Source organism: Aristolochia californica, unplaced genomic scaffold (assembly GCF_029961685.1).
Source record: "Aristolochia californica isolate CCGP_79_NKW_82.1479 unplaced genomic scaffold, dmAriCali1.0.hap1 SCAF_3, whole genome shotgun sequence".
In the NCBI taxonomy this organism is placed as follows: domain Eukaryota; kingdom Viridiplantae; phylum Streptophyta; class Magnoliopsida; order Piperales; family Aristolochiaceae; genus Aristolochia; species Aristolochia californica.
In genome coordinates this window covers 43,951,943-43,969,488 of record NW_027181992.1, presented here as the reverse complement: position 1 = coordinate 43,969,488, position 17,546 = coordinate 43,951,943, and the positions used below count along the sequence as shown (strand labels likewise).

The window sequence follows — 17,546 nt, the reverse complement described above, 5'->3', positions numbered from 1 at the left end:
TTTCTTTTATTTTGTTTTCCGGATGATCTTTTCCCGTTCCTTTCAATCCATCTTCCCCGTTTTTGGAGCTGTTCATATGTTCAATGCATGCAGCCATATCGTTTTCGTTTAAGCCTTTCCCTCTCAGAAATGAAACTGACGACGCATGATCACCCAGGAAACCACCAAAAGTTGCCGGCTTTCGGCGCGGCACCACCGCTTTTTTTTTCATTTTTTTAAGTTTTATCTCTTCTCTCTCTGTGTGCATCCGTGACGAGAATCGAGAGGGGATCAACTGCAGACCAGGTGATTCGGTTGGTTATCCCCACGAGGGTAATGAAGACATGCCAAGACAAACCAAGGAATAAATCCAAAGAAAGAGAGAGAGAAAGAGAGATGATGTTGTTCGGTAGTTGCAGCCACGAGGGAAAGCTTTCTCATCGAGACAAGCAAATCAAACGAATAGATTTCCAACAAGACGAGACGAAAGACACTGCATGTGATTGCTCCGCAGCCAGCGAGCAGTAAACCATGGGCTACGTTGCCGAAACTAGCCGAAATACTTTCGCTGCTGCTTTTTCCCCAGCTTGACTCTGCCCCTGTCACTTTCTCTCTTACTAGTTTTCTGATGTGTTCGAGGCTTCCAGTGCATTGTATTTGGGTTCTTAACCTATTGCTTACCAACTGTTTGTGAGAATGTCTCTTCGACAATAAAGTATCAAAAAGATGGATTGAAGCAATTAATATTTCCATTGACAACCAGCGCAGCTTACACTAAACAGAGTATGACAATACTGGAAGGCTGGACAGTGTCACTGAGCAGCGTCTTCTAAACTAATACTGATCCATTATCATCTCTAATAATTGGGAAACAGGGATAAGAAGTAGAACCCCTTTGTGCTTTTCAGAAAGCAAAGGAGACATGTAAGAGCAAATCTTCCTCCAAAATACATGTTGGATGTTCTTGTTTTCCGAACAAAAACAAAAACCAGGGATTCTAATGCTGCCGCATAAACCCATCTTTCGGATAAAGAAAACCCCAACATTCGGACCCATCTACAGCTAAACAGAAGGAGCGATTAACTGTTAAGCAATATGGAAAGGGCTTCTTTTCGGAAAAAAAAAATATGGAAAAATGATCGAATCGGAGGAAAACAGCCCCTAGCCGAGCCGTACAATCTGATCCATTTTACTTACGAACTGCGATTGCTTCGCCTCCCTGTCATAGACGCGTAAGTTCCTGTCATCACATGCGCGGCAAGGAAGGGGTATATTTGTCATAAAATACAACAAAATGTGGATACCTTTTCCTGGGTCCAAAGCCCAAACTGTGGAAGGGGCCCCACTTTCCACTCTTCGTCCAATATCGAACAGCACAGACTGTAAAGGTCGTCGTTTCTTAAATTTGTACCAAACTCCTATTCCATTTTCCAGACTGGTGTTGACGCCCTAAAAGCCACGCAGTAATCTGGATCAATCATGGACGGTGGAGATCGGTTGGGAACCCAACCAAGAATCTCCAACAACCCAATCATTGGGGATCGGAATTAAATAACTTTCCGGCCGTCCGAAAAAGATTTCAAGTTACTCGTGCGCAAAAGTTTATGGTTGGTTCAGGTTGGTTAAACCTGTAAAATCATCAGATTACTTGGAGTCATCTTGGCCCTTCGACGAGACATGAGACGTGGCGAGATCCCATTAATTAGTTCATTCGGATTGATGGTCGAACATAGAACCGTCTGTTCCAGTAATGACTGCTTCCACTGTTGAAGTCTGAAAACTGGTTCGTTTTTTGTTAGAAAATTACCCTTTTTCTCGTTTCCGAAATCCTGTTCTGAAATGGGCTCTGATCCCTTTTCTTGTCTGGGTACAAAATGGATAGGGGAGAACTGTTGTTGAAAGGAACAAATGTAGAGCTAAAATCGAAATCTTTGTAGGGAGACAATCCATTCATCCTGTCCAGGTTTGGTGTTTTCTGCTCTGAACTGAATGTTTTTTAGCTTCTCGGAAAAGAGAGAGAGAGAGAGAGAGAGAGATTGAGAGAGGAGCTTATGAGAAATTCATAGAATGAGGCAATCAGCAGAGAGAAGTGAAACATTAAAATGAAAACTAAGTACAATATTCATATTCCCCTTGTTTTTCTAAGATTAGCCGCGTAACAGATTGGATTAAGCCTGGGACGAGACGAATTTCTCTTTTCGCTTCCTACTTGGTAAATTATTTTCCTTTTCCACTACCTCTCAAAAATTTACATCTCAACAATACAATGTACTAGAGTAACATAAATACATTCAATTTTCACGAACAAACGTCGTCCGCCACCCACAAACGCGGCCGGGATCCTTCAACACGCGTAGAACTCAACGAGCTCGTCAAGGGATTCAGCCTGAGGGTCGGTATTCTCGAGCATCCAGAGCAAGTGTTCAAACAGCACCACCTCGCAGCCGACCGTCATCGCCTCGTTGTCACCGGAGGATCTGTCCACAAGGACCTGAAAGAGAGGATGGTCGACGAGCTCGGAGCTGATAAGGTACCTCCGGCGAGACTTTCCGACGTAGACGGCCTGGAGTCCGCCAGTGATCTTTCTGAGGGAGTCTGACTCCGGGTGCCAAGAGTCCTCGCAAGGATTGGCGGCGATTGTGCTGGAATTCGTCCGGCCGAGCTTGCTGGATGAGTGCCATTTCTTTATGAGCTTGCCGAGCTTGCCGCCTTTACCCATGGCCTGGAAGGGATGCGATGGAGAGGGAGCTCCGAGCCGCAAAGATTTTTTGTCTTTTTTTTTTTTTTTTTGTAGATATTGAAAGAGCAAACCAGAGGCTGAAGCAGACACCGCAGCGCTGAGAACCTGAGAACGACGAGGAAACGAGGAGCGAAGCTTCGTTTATAAATCAGCAGCCGATGGTGAAAAGATGGTTACACGTTCAGACCTCTCTCGGGCCCACAGAAATTAACGGCAGTAACTTCCCCTAACCTAAAAGAAAACGACAAAATAGACGCCGCTTGAGGCCTTTGTGCAAACTCCACCCCTGAATGCTTTATTATTAACGAAACTACCCCTCTAAGTCTCTCACACGGTTATCCCTGGCATTCCAAGCTTACCCATTTGAGTTGTTATTTGTAATCACTTCCAACTCCTAAGTCCTAATGATGCTTTTAATTTTTCAATTAAGAGGTAGGATTTGGTTAATTCGTTTCCGAAAATCAAGGGTTACCTACCTTCAAAAAACATGTTTCAAATGATAAAAAATTGAAAACCAAGGGTGTAAATTAAAATTTCAAAAAGTAGTTAGTGGAGATTCCCTCCGCCTCTTAATCTTTTATTGATAAAAGAAGGTTGAGAACCCGTTTGCCAAAATCATCCACTGGTGTTCGTTTTGTCATCTTCTCCAATTTGATTCTTTTACCAGACCATGAACACCAATCACAGCAAACACATCATTTATCACCAACTTACAGGAATCTCCACCTCCCTCTCTCCCTCTCTCTCCTCTCTCTTTTGCTCCACCTCAGTCGTCCTCCTCTGCTCCAATATGATCTTGGTATCCGTCAAATGAGGAAATCTGAATCTAAGATTTTCAGGGTCAGGAGCATGTGCTCGTGATACCTGCTACAGTCTCATGTCAGGTGATTGATGTGATGATTAGCGCCCAATCTCCATCTTTCAAAAGGATAAGTAAATTCAATCTTCTTCTCAATCAGCTGACAGAGGACTCGAGTCGCTGAACCATATTTCCTTCAGCACATGCGCCTGCCCGGAAACTCTTATGCCCCCGGATCTTCTTCCATATTTTCTGATATTCCCCTTTTGAAAACAGGAGATGATTGTGTCGTTAATCACATGTTCTCTCTATCCATAATCGAGGGCACGTTTCATCATTAAAAGCCTGTAATTTTGTAGACTGCGGAGCAGGGTTGCTTCCCTCGTCCGTTTAATGGTAACGTGTGCATACCATGATGGGTTTTTCATCATCTTCCTGGTGGAAGCTTCTGCAAGGGATCCTTTCTCAGGCCCACGTGAGGTACTAAAAGCTCGAAGGATAAATAGATTTATGGGAGTGCGTGTCTCGACTCATTTGCAGGAGACATTGTATAATATCTCTTTCTGCTTAAGGTGATCCAGCCATAGATATAGATTGTTTTGACTGTCTGCTTGTCAAATCTGCTTGAATTCACGCCCAAAGATGGAGATGCTTGAGCCTCCAGTGCTTGTTCAACCTATCAGTTATGGTATTTTGTTGTTTACGAGAAGATCTAAAGTGTAATATCCCTGAGAAAAGGTTAGATTCACGTGAATCACTCCAGCTTCCTCGGGTTTGGGCAGACAACAATGACTGAAACGATGAGTGACTTTCACAAGTACAGATTTCTGCACATCAGTTGTTTGTCAAAATGATCTCCAGTGCAGTAGTAACAGTAATGAACCTCAATCTGGTGGCAAGAAGTTTGATATCCAGGAATAGCTCCAAGGGTGGCATTGCTATGTCAAGGTTGAGCTTGAAGCCTTCAAAAAACTCAGCTCCTGTAAAAACTACTTTGGGGTTCTTAAAGCAAAGAAGACCTGTAATGATCATATTTTGCAATTGAAGTCTTCAGAGGACGAACCTTCTGAAAAGTAGTCACAAGACAGACCAACTACTGGAATGTGGAGATTCTACAGCAAGGAAGAATTAAGTGATGCTAGGCTGTCTAAGTGGGTGACAACTTTTCTTAGGCCTCCCATAATATTTGTCTTGATGCATCATCTTCTGCAACTAATCTTGTCTCTCTGCTTTCTGGTATACCATCCTTTCCTTCTGCTCTTGAGCTGACCTTTTCCAATCCACTTAACAGCTGCACCCTCACCATTACGGGAAAAAAAAAAAAAAAAAAAGGAGAAAAAAAAGATGAAGATAAAGCCAGAATGATTTTGGAGTCTGAGAGTACTGAACCTGATTACATTAACAGACGTGCCTTTCTCTCTAGAGTGGGCGAGGCGGGCACCTCTCGACAGTTTTGGCTTTATTAAGAGATAAAATGGATTCTGAAGCGACCGAGTGGAATGATGAAACGCCTCCACGTTCCATGGTGAAGTGAGACCGAAGGAATTGGCAAATGACTCGCTTTATCTTCTTAATTTGATATTGATCCAACGCAAATGAGGAGTTGTGCCAGAGTTGGGAAGACCAACAGCTCTGAGTCAAGGCCAAACTGAGGGCTAGACCGGCCAATGGGAAACAACTCAGAGGGAAGCCTTCTTCTTTAGGATAGACAAGTGCGAGGCTGAGGAGAGCCCCTCTGGCCATGAGCAAAGGGGAAGCCGAAAGATGCTTGCTTACCTGTTTTTGCAAAGGAAAGCGAGGAAAGTAGAGTAAAATACTACCATTAAAGTCAAATGACTTGCAGACTGGAGACATTTGATATTGATATCTCTCTTTTGTTAAACTGGTACAAATAGTAAAATTAAATGTCTTAGCCTTTATAAGTAGAAGAAAGAAAGTGAAAATTAATTGTCCATACCACAAGGTTTTCAAATTAAGATTTTGTTACGATTTATTATTTATTTTTATATTTAATTACGTTATAGGAATTATTTATAACTTAGAAGATGTCACGACTCATTTATAATTTTTCTATACTTCACCAATAAAGGGATGGATGAAGTATTGGGCTTGCTGTGGCTATAGACTTTGGGTACCATTTGATGGAATTTCTTAGAATCATTCTTTGAATTTGATAAGAAAGGTCAAAATTAAATGGGAGATTGAAGAGCCTTCCATTGAAATTTGAATTAGTTATGCATGTCTCCCATGATAGAGGTAAAGATAAAGACAAAGCAACACATTTATGATAAGGGATTATCTTCTCTTTGTATTTATCCTCATGTAATGTTAATCTTTGTCTTCGTAACCTATAAATTGAGCTCTTCTCCATCAATATAAACACAAAATATTGTATTTTATATATGGTATCAGAGTTATCGATCTTTGAACCATCCTTCTTCTTCGTCGTAGACTTGTGATCGTCACTACAATAGCGCATCTCGCCAATAATGCAACCTCTTCTGGTGCTCTTCTAAATCGCCAAAATTACCGCCATCAAGTGACCCAACTTCAATGGAGACTCCGAAAGCCACCATCGACACAGCCTTTCGATGTCCCGTACCAACACTCCCAGTGAAGATCCGATTTCTACTCTGCCAAAGGTCAAAACTAGATGACATACACAAGGTTGAAGACGACGTACGTGTGAGTCCGATGTGTAAGAAAAAAAAGTCACATTGTCCCCCCTCTATTTCAATGACTCAACAAGTTCCAACTCGATTTTACAAGGTCTAACATATTTCTCTAGTCAGGCTTTCAATTTGTCAACAAAAACTCATTCTTTCCTTGTCATCCTAGTTTGTGCACATGGTTGATGGTCAACCCCAGCCCCGGACCTACCTCGGATGCTACTAGTGGTGTCGTGCACAAGGACACGTTGTTCCATAGTGTCCTGTCTTTCGTCAAATATATCCACAATTATCGCCATCACCAGCTCCTCGCCCAACTCGTCAATGGCGATCGCGCCCTTCAGCACAATGGTAATCGTGATCACATCTTGCAGCTACCACCTCTTCTGCTGATTCTTCTTGGCTCCTGTATAGTGGCATATCGCACCATGTTACATTTAACTTGAGTAATCTCTCTATTCACAGTCCTTATGATAGCACTCATGACATTGTGATTGGTGATGGCACAAGTCTACCTATTACTCATATCAGTTCCAAATCTCTCTCTACACTATCCTGCATTTTTTTTTAAATAATATTCTTTGTGTTCCAATCATGCAAAAGAATCTTATTTCTGTCACTTTGTTCTACCAATCTAATCAAACTTCCATTGAATTTTTACCAACTTCTTTTCTTGTGAAAGATCTTTGTACAGAGGCAACTCCTTTGCAGGGTCGAACTAAGAATGGTGTACGAGTGACTATCAGCCTCAACCCAGCCTTCACCGTTAGTAGCCTTTTCTAGTGTCAAAACCACTTCGTTTGCATGACATCATTACTTAGGTCATTCGTCCTCTCCAATTCTAAGGCACATTGTTTCTACTTTTCAGTTAAAATTATCGCATCCTCTGAATTTTACTTTCAATTGCAATTTTTATCACGTCCCCTCCACATACACCTAAACACAATGGGTATTCTGAATAATGTTATTGTCACATTATCGAAACAACTCTATCTCTTCTTTCCCATGTATCCATACATCTATCTTACTGGTTATATGCTTTCTCCATTGTTGTTTGTTTCTTAACCGTCTACCTACTCTCATGCTTAATCTTTTTTCACCATATGCCAGACTTTTTGGTACTCCTCCTAACTACTCTAAACTTTGAGGTATTGGTTGTCTCTGTTATCCATGGCTCAAGTTATACTCCTCCCACAAACTCATTCCATGTTCCTCTCTTTATGTCTTTCTTGGGTACTCTACAACTCAAAGTGCCTATTTATGTGTTGAAGCCACTACCTCTCATCTTTATGCATCACGTCATGTTAAATTCGTTGAGTCTTCCCCTTCACTACACTTCAGTCTCACCTCGACCGTCCTTCGTCTAACACACTCTCCCACCGGTACTCCTATGCGTCCTTACTTCCGATTACCAGCACATCAACCACAACTTCGATCCATGTGCCCTCTGCAAGCTCCATTGAAGACCTAACACCTAACCCCACTCAAACACCTCCCTCATCCAAAAATTAAACTTCACAGCCAAGCTTCCTACATCTACCGACAGTGAACCAACAACCATGACTCATGCTCTCACTGATCCCAAATGGCACCATGTTATGTATGATAAATATGATGGTCATGTTCGGAATGGAACATGTAAACTTGTTCTCTTGGATCCCTCATAGAATCTGGTTAGTTGCAAATGGATTTTTCATACTAAATATCTATTTGCTGTCTCTATTGACAGGTACAAGGCTGGCTTAGTTGCGAAAGGATTTCACCTACACCTTGGGGTTGATTATCAAGAAAATTTTAGTCCCGTTGTCAAGCCTACCACTGTTCACCTTGTTCTTAGCCTTGCAGTAAGTCATGGTTGGTCACTTCGGCAACTTGATGTCAATAATACATTTCTCCAAGAAACCCTATCTGAGGAAGTTTTTATGGCACAACTACTAGACTTCATTGATCATGATCACCCCCACCATGTTTGCTAACTTCACAAGGCTATCTGCGGTCTCAAGCATGCTCTACATGCTTGGTATCATGAGTTGCGCCAGTTTCTTATCACCTCTGGTTTTACTAACTCTCATGCGGACCCTTCTCTATTTATCTCTCACACAGGTACTATTGTGCTTTATATTCTGGTCTATGTGGATGACATCACTATTACAGGAGACAATGATCTAAGTTATTGCAACATTCATCCACCTTCTAGCTCAACACTTTTCACTCAAGGATCTTGGTTCCTTGACTTACTTTCTCGACATTGAATTTGTTCCTCATTCTCAATGATTACTTCTATCTCAACACTAGCATATTTCTGATCTACTTGCTCGCACACGCATGACAAATGCAAAGCCTATAACTAAGCCTCTAGTTACAAAATCTACACTCGCACTTCATTCTGGCACAACACTCTTTGATCCATTTGAATATCGAACTATTGTTGGTAGTCTCCAATACTTGTCTCTTACGCACCTTGACATTGCGTATGCGGTAAATAAGTTGTCTCAATATATGCATTGCCCTACTACTAACCACTGGGATGCTATTAAGCGATTGTTGCACTATCTTTGTGGGACTCTGGATCATTGCATTGTCCTACATCAAAAATATTTTCTATTTCTCCATGCATTCTCTAATGTTGACTAGGTAGGAAACATGGATGATTTCACCTCCACAGGTTCCTATCTTGTTAACCTAGGTTGCAATCCTATCTCTTGGAGCTCTAAGAAGCAATGGACTGTAGCTCGCTCCTCCACTGAGGCAGAATATCACTCTATTGCAACCACTACAGCTGAGATTCATTGGATCTGCTCTCTTTTCACTAAACTTGGTGTTTTTCTTCCACAACAACAAGTGTTATATTATGACAATGTCGGTGTTATAAATTTGTGCTCCAATCCAATAATTTACTCTCGCATGAAACATGTTGTTTTGGATTTCCACTTCATTTGCGAACAAGTTTAGAGTGGCGTTCTTTGGGTTACTCATGTCTCCTTTAATGATCAATTGGTTGATGCTCTCACCAAACCGCTTCAGCGAACACGATTCCTCTTCTTAAATACCAAGATTGGACTCTCCTCTCGGAGCTCCATCTTGCGGGGACAAGACAAATACAAAGATAGAGATAAAAGAACATGTATCTAATAAGGGATTATCTCCCCTTTGTATTTATCCTCCTGTAATATTTATCTTATCATCTCTGTAACCTATAAATTGAGCTCGTCTCCATCAATGTAAACATGAAATATTGTATTCTCTATATCCCAGAGTCGCACTTGTTTTACAATATTTTCTTGAAGTTTTTTAAGAGCTAGAAGGGTTGCCAATTGAAAGGGAGCAATCCATTGGATACCCATAGTGCTTGTCACCCTCACCAACCAATATGCGTCCTTATCATTATCCCCATATTCTTGAGGTGGAAATTGAGAGGCTAGATTAAGGACAAGGACATCAATAATTTGGTCAAGCACGAGTCCCTATTCCTCAACAATGCTTTTGGTAAAAAAAAAAGGATGAGTTTTAGCATTTTGTATAGATTATCAAGTCCTTACTACTATTACTCTAAAGACAAATTCCCCATACCGATGATTGAGGAACTAGTTGCCAATGCACCATCTACGTTCTAAAGTTTGATGAATTTCATGTTTTGCCCTTATTTACGAAGGTTTGTGCTTGTATTATTTAATGATATTATGGTTTACAATAAGTCTATCAAATTACGTTTTACACACTTGTATTCTACTATGGCAGCACAAATTTATTAAAAGGTCCTAGAGTAGTTTAGGCACAAACTCTGTAGTGTGCTTGGGACATATAATTAATTCTAGGGGTTTGGCGGCTAACCCAAAGAAATTATCGGCCATGGATAATTGGCCTATACCAACCACAATTAAAAAGTTGTGTGGGTTTCTGGTATTGACTAGGTACTATTAACATTTCATGGCAATTATACGGTTTTGGTTCAACCATTGACTGCATATTAAAGAAAGATGTTTTTCTATGTGATGAAGCAGCTACTAACACTTTTCATTTGTTGAAACAGACTCTGTTACATGCCCTAGTGTTGGTTTTATTTGACTTTTCCAAACTATTCGTGTGCTCCAACATCCCATCAATTACCCAACTTCTTCTTTATAACATGATAATTTATTTTAATGGGAGTGCATATATGTGCCACATGATGATGTTTTACAACGTGATATTGTGGCTGTTTTTCATGCTTTGGTTTCTTGGGGTCATGAAGGGGCATTTAAGATGTATAAATGGATACGTGAGGTTGGTTAAATTGGATAAATCTTATGTAGCAGCATGTGACATTTTCCATTGAGTCAAGTATGAGACTCATTGTCTTACATGATTACTTCAGCTTTACCAATTCTAGAGAGGATTTGGATAGATTTTTTTTATTGTTTGCCTCTATCTAGAGGCTATTCAATGATTTTGGGGGTAGTCTATCAACTCTCCAAATATTCACATTTGCTCCCAATTGAAACATTCATATATGGCAAAGTCAAGAGAAGTGGTTCAGTTGGATGGTGTGCCCCACACTATTATTTATGACAACGACCTTGTTTTCCTTCATAATTTATGGTCTAAGATCTTTAAGTTGCAAGGGACATCCCTATTGCGTAGCACACATATCATCCCAAAACAAATGGATCGATTGAGATAGAAAATCACTACCTTGAAAATTATTTGTGGTGCTTTGCTTGTGTCAAGCCGAAGTTGTGGGTGCATTTTATACATTGGGTGGAATGGGCATACAACACTTCTTTTCATTCTATCACAGGTACTACACCCTTCCAAGAAGTTTATGGTTGGCTCCTCTACTAGTGGCGAGTTATATGCCAGGTAAAACTCATCTTCCCGATCTTGAGTCTTAGCTTTTAGACCAAGACAAGGCTCTTCACATTTTGAAGCACAATTTAACCATCGACCAAAATAGAATGAAGCGATAGAGTGACAAACGTAACACTAAGCAGACGTTCTAGGTGGGAGACTTAATATACTTGAAGTTGCAACCATACTACCAATCTTGAGTGCTTTCTCAGTGTAATAAGTGTGGAGTTGGGTCCAAGGCCCATCCCAAAATGACTAGCCAACTTAAGAAACCTCTTTCTCAACTAATAAATTCAAAATCTTTATATTCACTAATCCATATGGGACTATTCTTTAACACTCCCTCGCACATGTAGGCCCTCTTACGTGGCTCTACAAGTGGATAATTTGGGTGGAGGCCCACATATGAGTACATGCTCTGATACCAAGTGAAGTTGGGATGGGTCTTGGACCCAACTTCACATAATATCAGAGTAGTTACTCATATGAGGGCCACCGCCCAAATTATCCACATGTAGAGCCACCGCCACAAAAGAGGGCATAAGAGGCTTCCAAAGTTGGCTAATCATTTTGGGATGAATCTTGGACCCATCTTCACAATAAGAAGTTAGCATTTTATTTTTTTAGACCTATCAAAATTTTGGAATGGGCGGGGCATGTTGCATACATATTGGATTTGCCTCAAGCATCTATCATACACCTGGTGTGCCATGTGTCCCAAATAAAGCTAAAAGAGGGTGATGAGAGTTCAGTCCCCCCTCCACTTTGCCCTAGATAGATTCCACTAGATAGTGGCTGAAGGAACCAACTCGCTTTTTGCATTCCAAATGTGACTTGGGAAGATGTAGATTCATTTTGACTCTAGTTTACATTTTTGAGAACCTTAGAGGACTAGGTTCTTTGAAGCGGGGTAGAATGATATCGTTTATTATTTATTATTTATTTTACTTATATTACAAGAGTAATATATAATTTTGAAAGATGTAAAGACTTATTTATAATTTTTAAAATTAAGGTGGGTAATTCTATCAATTACACGATAAAATAAGCTCTTGCCTAATTTCTCTGCTTCTAGAGCTAAGAGAGAAATCCAGTAGCTCACTAATTACATCCTTCCATCAAAGAATATGTTTGATTCCTTGAAGAGTTCTTTGAAGTATTAATCTAGATCAATTATCTATTATCTACATAAAACTTCAAAATTTAATAGTAACGATACAAACTATTTCAACTTACTACCATCTGAGTTCAAAGAGACAATGGTTTTTTGATGACCATTGCTTCTTTTGGCTCTATGGTTTAATAGTAGAGTTGAGTGTCTTAATCGTTTGTAAAGCTCTTTCAGGCACAAAGTGAATGAATGAAGATTGATGGCCAAGCCTACTTTAACTAGAATTTTGTTGATGGCCAAGCCTAATTTAGGAGAGAATTCGTAGGAGAGAAGAAAAGTCAACCTTAAAGATTATTGTCTCATTCGTATAAAGACGTGTATTATTTAAGAAATTTTCTAACTTTGGAATGGTCCTAGGCATGCATAATATAACTCTACCCATATAAGTTGGATTTGACAAAATTTTGAAACATGAATTAGCTTTTGTCTAATAACACAAATTGATGAATATAATAAGAGTGAAGAATATCTCCATGTTTCATGAAATCCAAATCCATTAATTTTACATCTAATTTAATTTTTTAGCATAGAAAAAGACATTTAGATAACTATCATTTATTGCTTTGAACTATTCAAGTTTCAACCTGATGAAGCATGTTCTTTGTGAGGCATGTTTCAACCTCTTTATTGAAGAACAGATATGGAAGAGTCTTACATAACTCTCACAGTAAGAGGTCTCACATAACCATGATTATTATGTGTTGAATTTATGGAAAAGAGAAAAACATCATTGACTTAATGCAATTAGACTACATGAACCGCTATTTATAATAAAGGAAAATAGTAGAGTCCAATTAAAATTAAACTACCATTGTCCAAATTACACCCAAACTCTATCACTTAAAGATAAGTCCTAGGATAATTAAATAACTCAACATAAATAGAAGACAAACATAATTAAAACACTTTTAAATTGAAACTCTTCTGTGAGTCCTCCTTCCATAATAATTGTGGTTCTGTAAAACTTCTTATTGTTAGAGTCATGTAAGACTCTTCCATATTTGCCCTTCAACATTATGGTTGAGTCTTAATGGAATCTCACAAGAGGAGGTATCACAGAAGAGTCTCAGTTAAAGGTGTTTTAGTTATGTTAGTCTTCTATTTATATTCAATTATTCAATTGCTTTAGGACTTACTTTTATTATTTAACTTTTGAGTGTAATAGGAAAAAAGGTAATTTAATTGTAATTGGATTCTAATTGTTCCCTCTATTATAAATACAGGCTCATTATACTTAAATTATATCAAGTCAATGAAGTTTTTTCTCTTTTCTAGAACATCAAAACTGTTCAACAATCAATAGAAAATTCATTGAAATTTCACATGTTCTTTGTTAGAATATGGGATTTCTAGTTTCTAGATAGAGTTTTAGTAAGAATTAATCGCTCCAAGATGTTGTTTTTGTTACTTGGTTGTGTATCTTACGCATCATCAACTGCAAAAATTGTGGTCACCCCCAAAAAAGTTATACTTGGTTAAATTTAGTAAATTTTACCATTGTAGTCTCCCATAGATTATTTAAAAAAAATCACATTCTAGAATAAGTTTGGAAGTATGAGTGTTGCATAATCGCCTCCTTCGAGTTAAAGTTGTTTTCCTCTAGTATTTCTCCAGTTTATCTTCTTAAGTTTTCGTCACTTCAGAGCAATGCCTAGACCCACTACCTAAAAAGTATAAGAGTATGCCCAACATCTTGCTTGAGTCAAGTCTTTTATTCTTCATCCAAGAGGTGATTTGTGTTTGAACTACCTATAAATAGAAAGGTTGATCTTCAAAGAATGTGACGGCTATTAAAATAAAGGTTTTCTTCATAGATGGGGATAAGACTCATATCCTTTTTTTTTTTTTGGATTAACAAAGAAAAATACACTTTATAGCCTTGGAGCTGAATTTATTTTGAATGTTGGAAAGATGATGCACAAAAAAAATATACCCAAACACACGAGGGGTAACAAAAATGAAGATGAGTCGATGAATAATTTGGAGAATGGTGTTTGGTCTTATAAAACACTTGAAGGCATTCGATTAATAAGAAAGTAAGCAATGAGAACAACATATGGCTAGGACAACATAAGAGTGATTACAATTTTGCACGATGCCTATTCTTCTTTCTAGAGACACCAATCTGTTGGGGTGTGTAAGTATAAAAAGATTGATGAACAATGTCCTTCTTTTGACATAAAGATTGAAATTAAGAAGAGAAATACTCCTTAGCATTATTAGATAAAAAAAATTTGAATTTTCTTTTAAAATTGAGTTTCAACCATAGCATACAAGGAATCAAAGATGGAAAAAAAACTTCCAATATTAAATAAAGTCAAGTTACTCTAGTATGATCATCCCTAAATATCACAAAATACTTAAATTTAGAAATATCTGGTACATTAACTAGTCCCAAACATCATAGTAAACTAAAGAAAAAGAACTTGAGGACACTTTATCTTACCTGGGGTAGAAAAGTAGACATTGTATCCTTCCCATGCTCACAAAACTCACAAGATAACTTAGTAAGAAATTTAAAAAATGAAACCAATGTTTTTAACCTAAATATTGAGAGATGACCAAGTCTATTATGCCACTATATTGCATCTTGGTCTGTTGTTGCTACAACTACCAAAATTGAAGAATCTAGGAAGTAGAGGCCTCCTCTCTCATGGCTGTCGCTAATCACCCGTTTCATTTTGATGTCCTAAAAACACAATGGAAAGGAAAAATAGTTACAAAATTGTTGAGTTTCTTGGTAAATTGGCTAATGGACATGAGACTCAATGGAAATTGTGAAATAAATAAAACATAAGAAAGTGATAGGGAACAAGATATAGTAGAAGCATCGGCACCCTGAACTTTTATTTGGGACCCATTTGTAATAGATACAAATTGGTCCATAACACAAGGAGACAAAGAAGATAAGTTTCAAATTTTACTAATAAGATGTTCAGAGGCTTCGAAATCAATGATTCGAGGTGAAAAACTACAACATGAAAGAAAAGAGATGGAACCAGTAGCAGCATTAGTTGTTGTAGGGGCACTTTGAGGAGCAGCCATTAGGGCTTTGAGTTTTTACACAAGATCATAGTCCTCCTCCATGAGAACTATCTTCCCTTTAGAAGGGTATGAAGTTACCTCTTTGCTGGTTTCTATGGTAGTAGTTGAGGCTTGATTAGCCTTGAAAAAAAATTGGTTTTCCATGTAAATTTCTGCATTTTTCTACGACATGATTGTTGAATCCATAATAGGTACACTTTCTATTGCGTCTACCACCATATCTACCTTCTCTTCCTCTTCCTCTACCATAGCTGATACTCTCTCTTCCTTGAGAAAGAATGTTTGAATTTTTCAACTAATCCAGCTGAGAAGTGGGCCCTTTGTCTGAAATCCTAAGCATAGCAGCAAAACTATCATTAAAAGGTCTAACTAAAAAGCTTAGTACCTGAGATTTGGCAACATCAAGATAGGGCTGCAAGTTGGCAACTCATATGATAGTAACAAGGGTTTCTCCTTGTCGCTCTTGAGTTGCAATATCAATTGAATATAGTTGAGCAGCTCTCCATTCCTGTATAAGACCTATGAATCTTGCAAAGTACTCATAAAGATTGTCACATTGCTTTGCCTTATACATCTCTAAAAAAAATATCATAAATCTTTTAAAAATTATCAGGAGTGGAATATAATTTAAAACAAGTTTCACAAACATCTTTGGTTGTTTCCAAGTGAATAAAGTTCTTAGCAACTGGTTCTTCCGTAATATTTATCAGCCAACGTATAACTAAAGTATCTTCCTTCAACCACGTCAACCACTTTTTATAGGAAGAATCATGTTCATTAACAAGTGGTTTTGTTAAGTATCCAACAAGGTCTCTTGTAATTAGAAATTGTTTGACGGATTGTCACCATGAGGAATAATTACTTAAGCCATGAAGTAGAATAGTAGTGATTTTTGTTGCTCAACATATGAAGAGGAAGAGGAAGAGGAAGAGGAAGACTTGATCTAGTAATATTCAAGAAAATAGTTAGCAATTTCAACAACTTGACTACCCAAAAAAAACTTTTCTAGTGCTGAAGAGAATAAAGACTAACACAACTTGATATTATAGTTGTAAGGGAACCAACAACTTAATGTAGACAAACAACAAAGTACTAAAATCGAACTTTTGAATGAGAAACCAACACTCTTTCATATATGGCAATATGCATGGCATGCATGAACTAAAGAGAAATTATAAAGTGGCTGTAATAGAACTGAAACCAATGGATTAAAAAAAAATCCCATAAAAAAAACTAAAACAATTAGTAAGAGTTCAACCTCTAAGAGAAAGAAATTTGTGCGCAACCATTAACTTCAAACTCTAACTTAGGGTGTCATGATTTAGAACAATAAATTAAACTTCAAACATAAACACTCTTGAACCAGAAGACTGGCGGATTTTTTTAAACTTATGGAAGGAATTTTTGACAAAAAAAAAAAAAAAACTTTTAGAAAGCATGTGAGCTATCCAACAAAAACTAACTTCCAGCCTTCATATATACATCAAAAACGATTTTTTATGAGGTAAATCAATATCTGATTTGAACATTCAACAAGGGAGTTTGGAGTTGAGATAAATGACTAAAAATACAAGGAGAAGGTGACTTAGAAACCTTAGTTGATCAAGAGCCTTGATGGATTTTTTTTCAACAACTTGCTTCCTTCAGTGGTTGATGGTGGATGCCCAATTCCAATACTATTTGCTCAATTACATGCTTAAAAGAGTTGAGGGTTGAAGGGAAGAAAGAGGAAAGAGAATAAGAGTATAAGAGAAGGTGTCAAGAGAAGAGGTAAAACTTAGAGAAGAATGAAGAGAGATTTAGGGTTCAATAGGAACTCGAGTTATGTCAGGAGCCCTCTCCATTCCACTTTATTTATGTTGATAAGTATGGTATATTAAGTGACTAAAATACCCTTATTTGTGATCAAGAATAAAGAACTATGTAACACAGTTTTTAGTAATTACAAGCTATGTCGCATTACCTATGGTGATAGAGGCGATAAACAATAAATCATTTTTATTACAAACAATCTAGTATTTTATGAGAGAATGGAGTTTATAAAAATAGATTGCCACTTGATTCAAGATGAGATCTTAAGGGAGAGAATAACTACTCATGTGTAAAGTGAAACAAGGCACATTCTCTCTAGGTTGAAAGGGGGATTTTTAGAAGTTAGTAGGAAATATTCTATGTTATCCTCCTCATATGATGCAACTTGTGCATTATTTCTTCCTTTATATCTCCTTGAGGGTAATTATGTTATTTTATATCAAATAACTATAAATAATATAAAGGAGAACCACAATAGCTGAGACGTAAACAGTCGGCAAAGGA

The 17,546-nt window shown here is 38.0% G+C and overlaps 1 protein-coding gene across 1 annotated transcript; it reads right to left on the bottom strand.

Moving 5' to 3' along the window:
• Positions 1-2,034: 2,034 nt before the first annotated feature.
• LOC137960380 (auxin-responsive protein SAUR76-like) lies at positions 2,035-2,821 on the bottom strand. Its single transcript, XM_068807988.1, has one exon. It carries the CDS (start codon positions 2,696-2,698, stop codon positions 2,324-2,326), a length of 375 nt encoding a protein of 124 aa, XP_068664089.1. The 5' UTR covers positions 2,699-2,821; the 3' UTR covers positions 2,035-2,323.
• Positions 2,822-17,546: the final 14,725 nt, after the last annotated feature.

Bases quoted from the DNA above. Each gene is read 5' to 3' on its own strand.
- LOC137960380 (XM_068807988.1), bottom strand. From the start codon at position 2,698: ATGGGTAAAGGCGGCAAGCTCGGCAAGCTCATAAAGAAATGGCACTCA.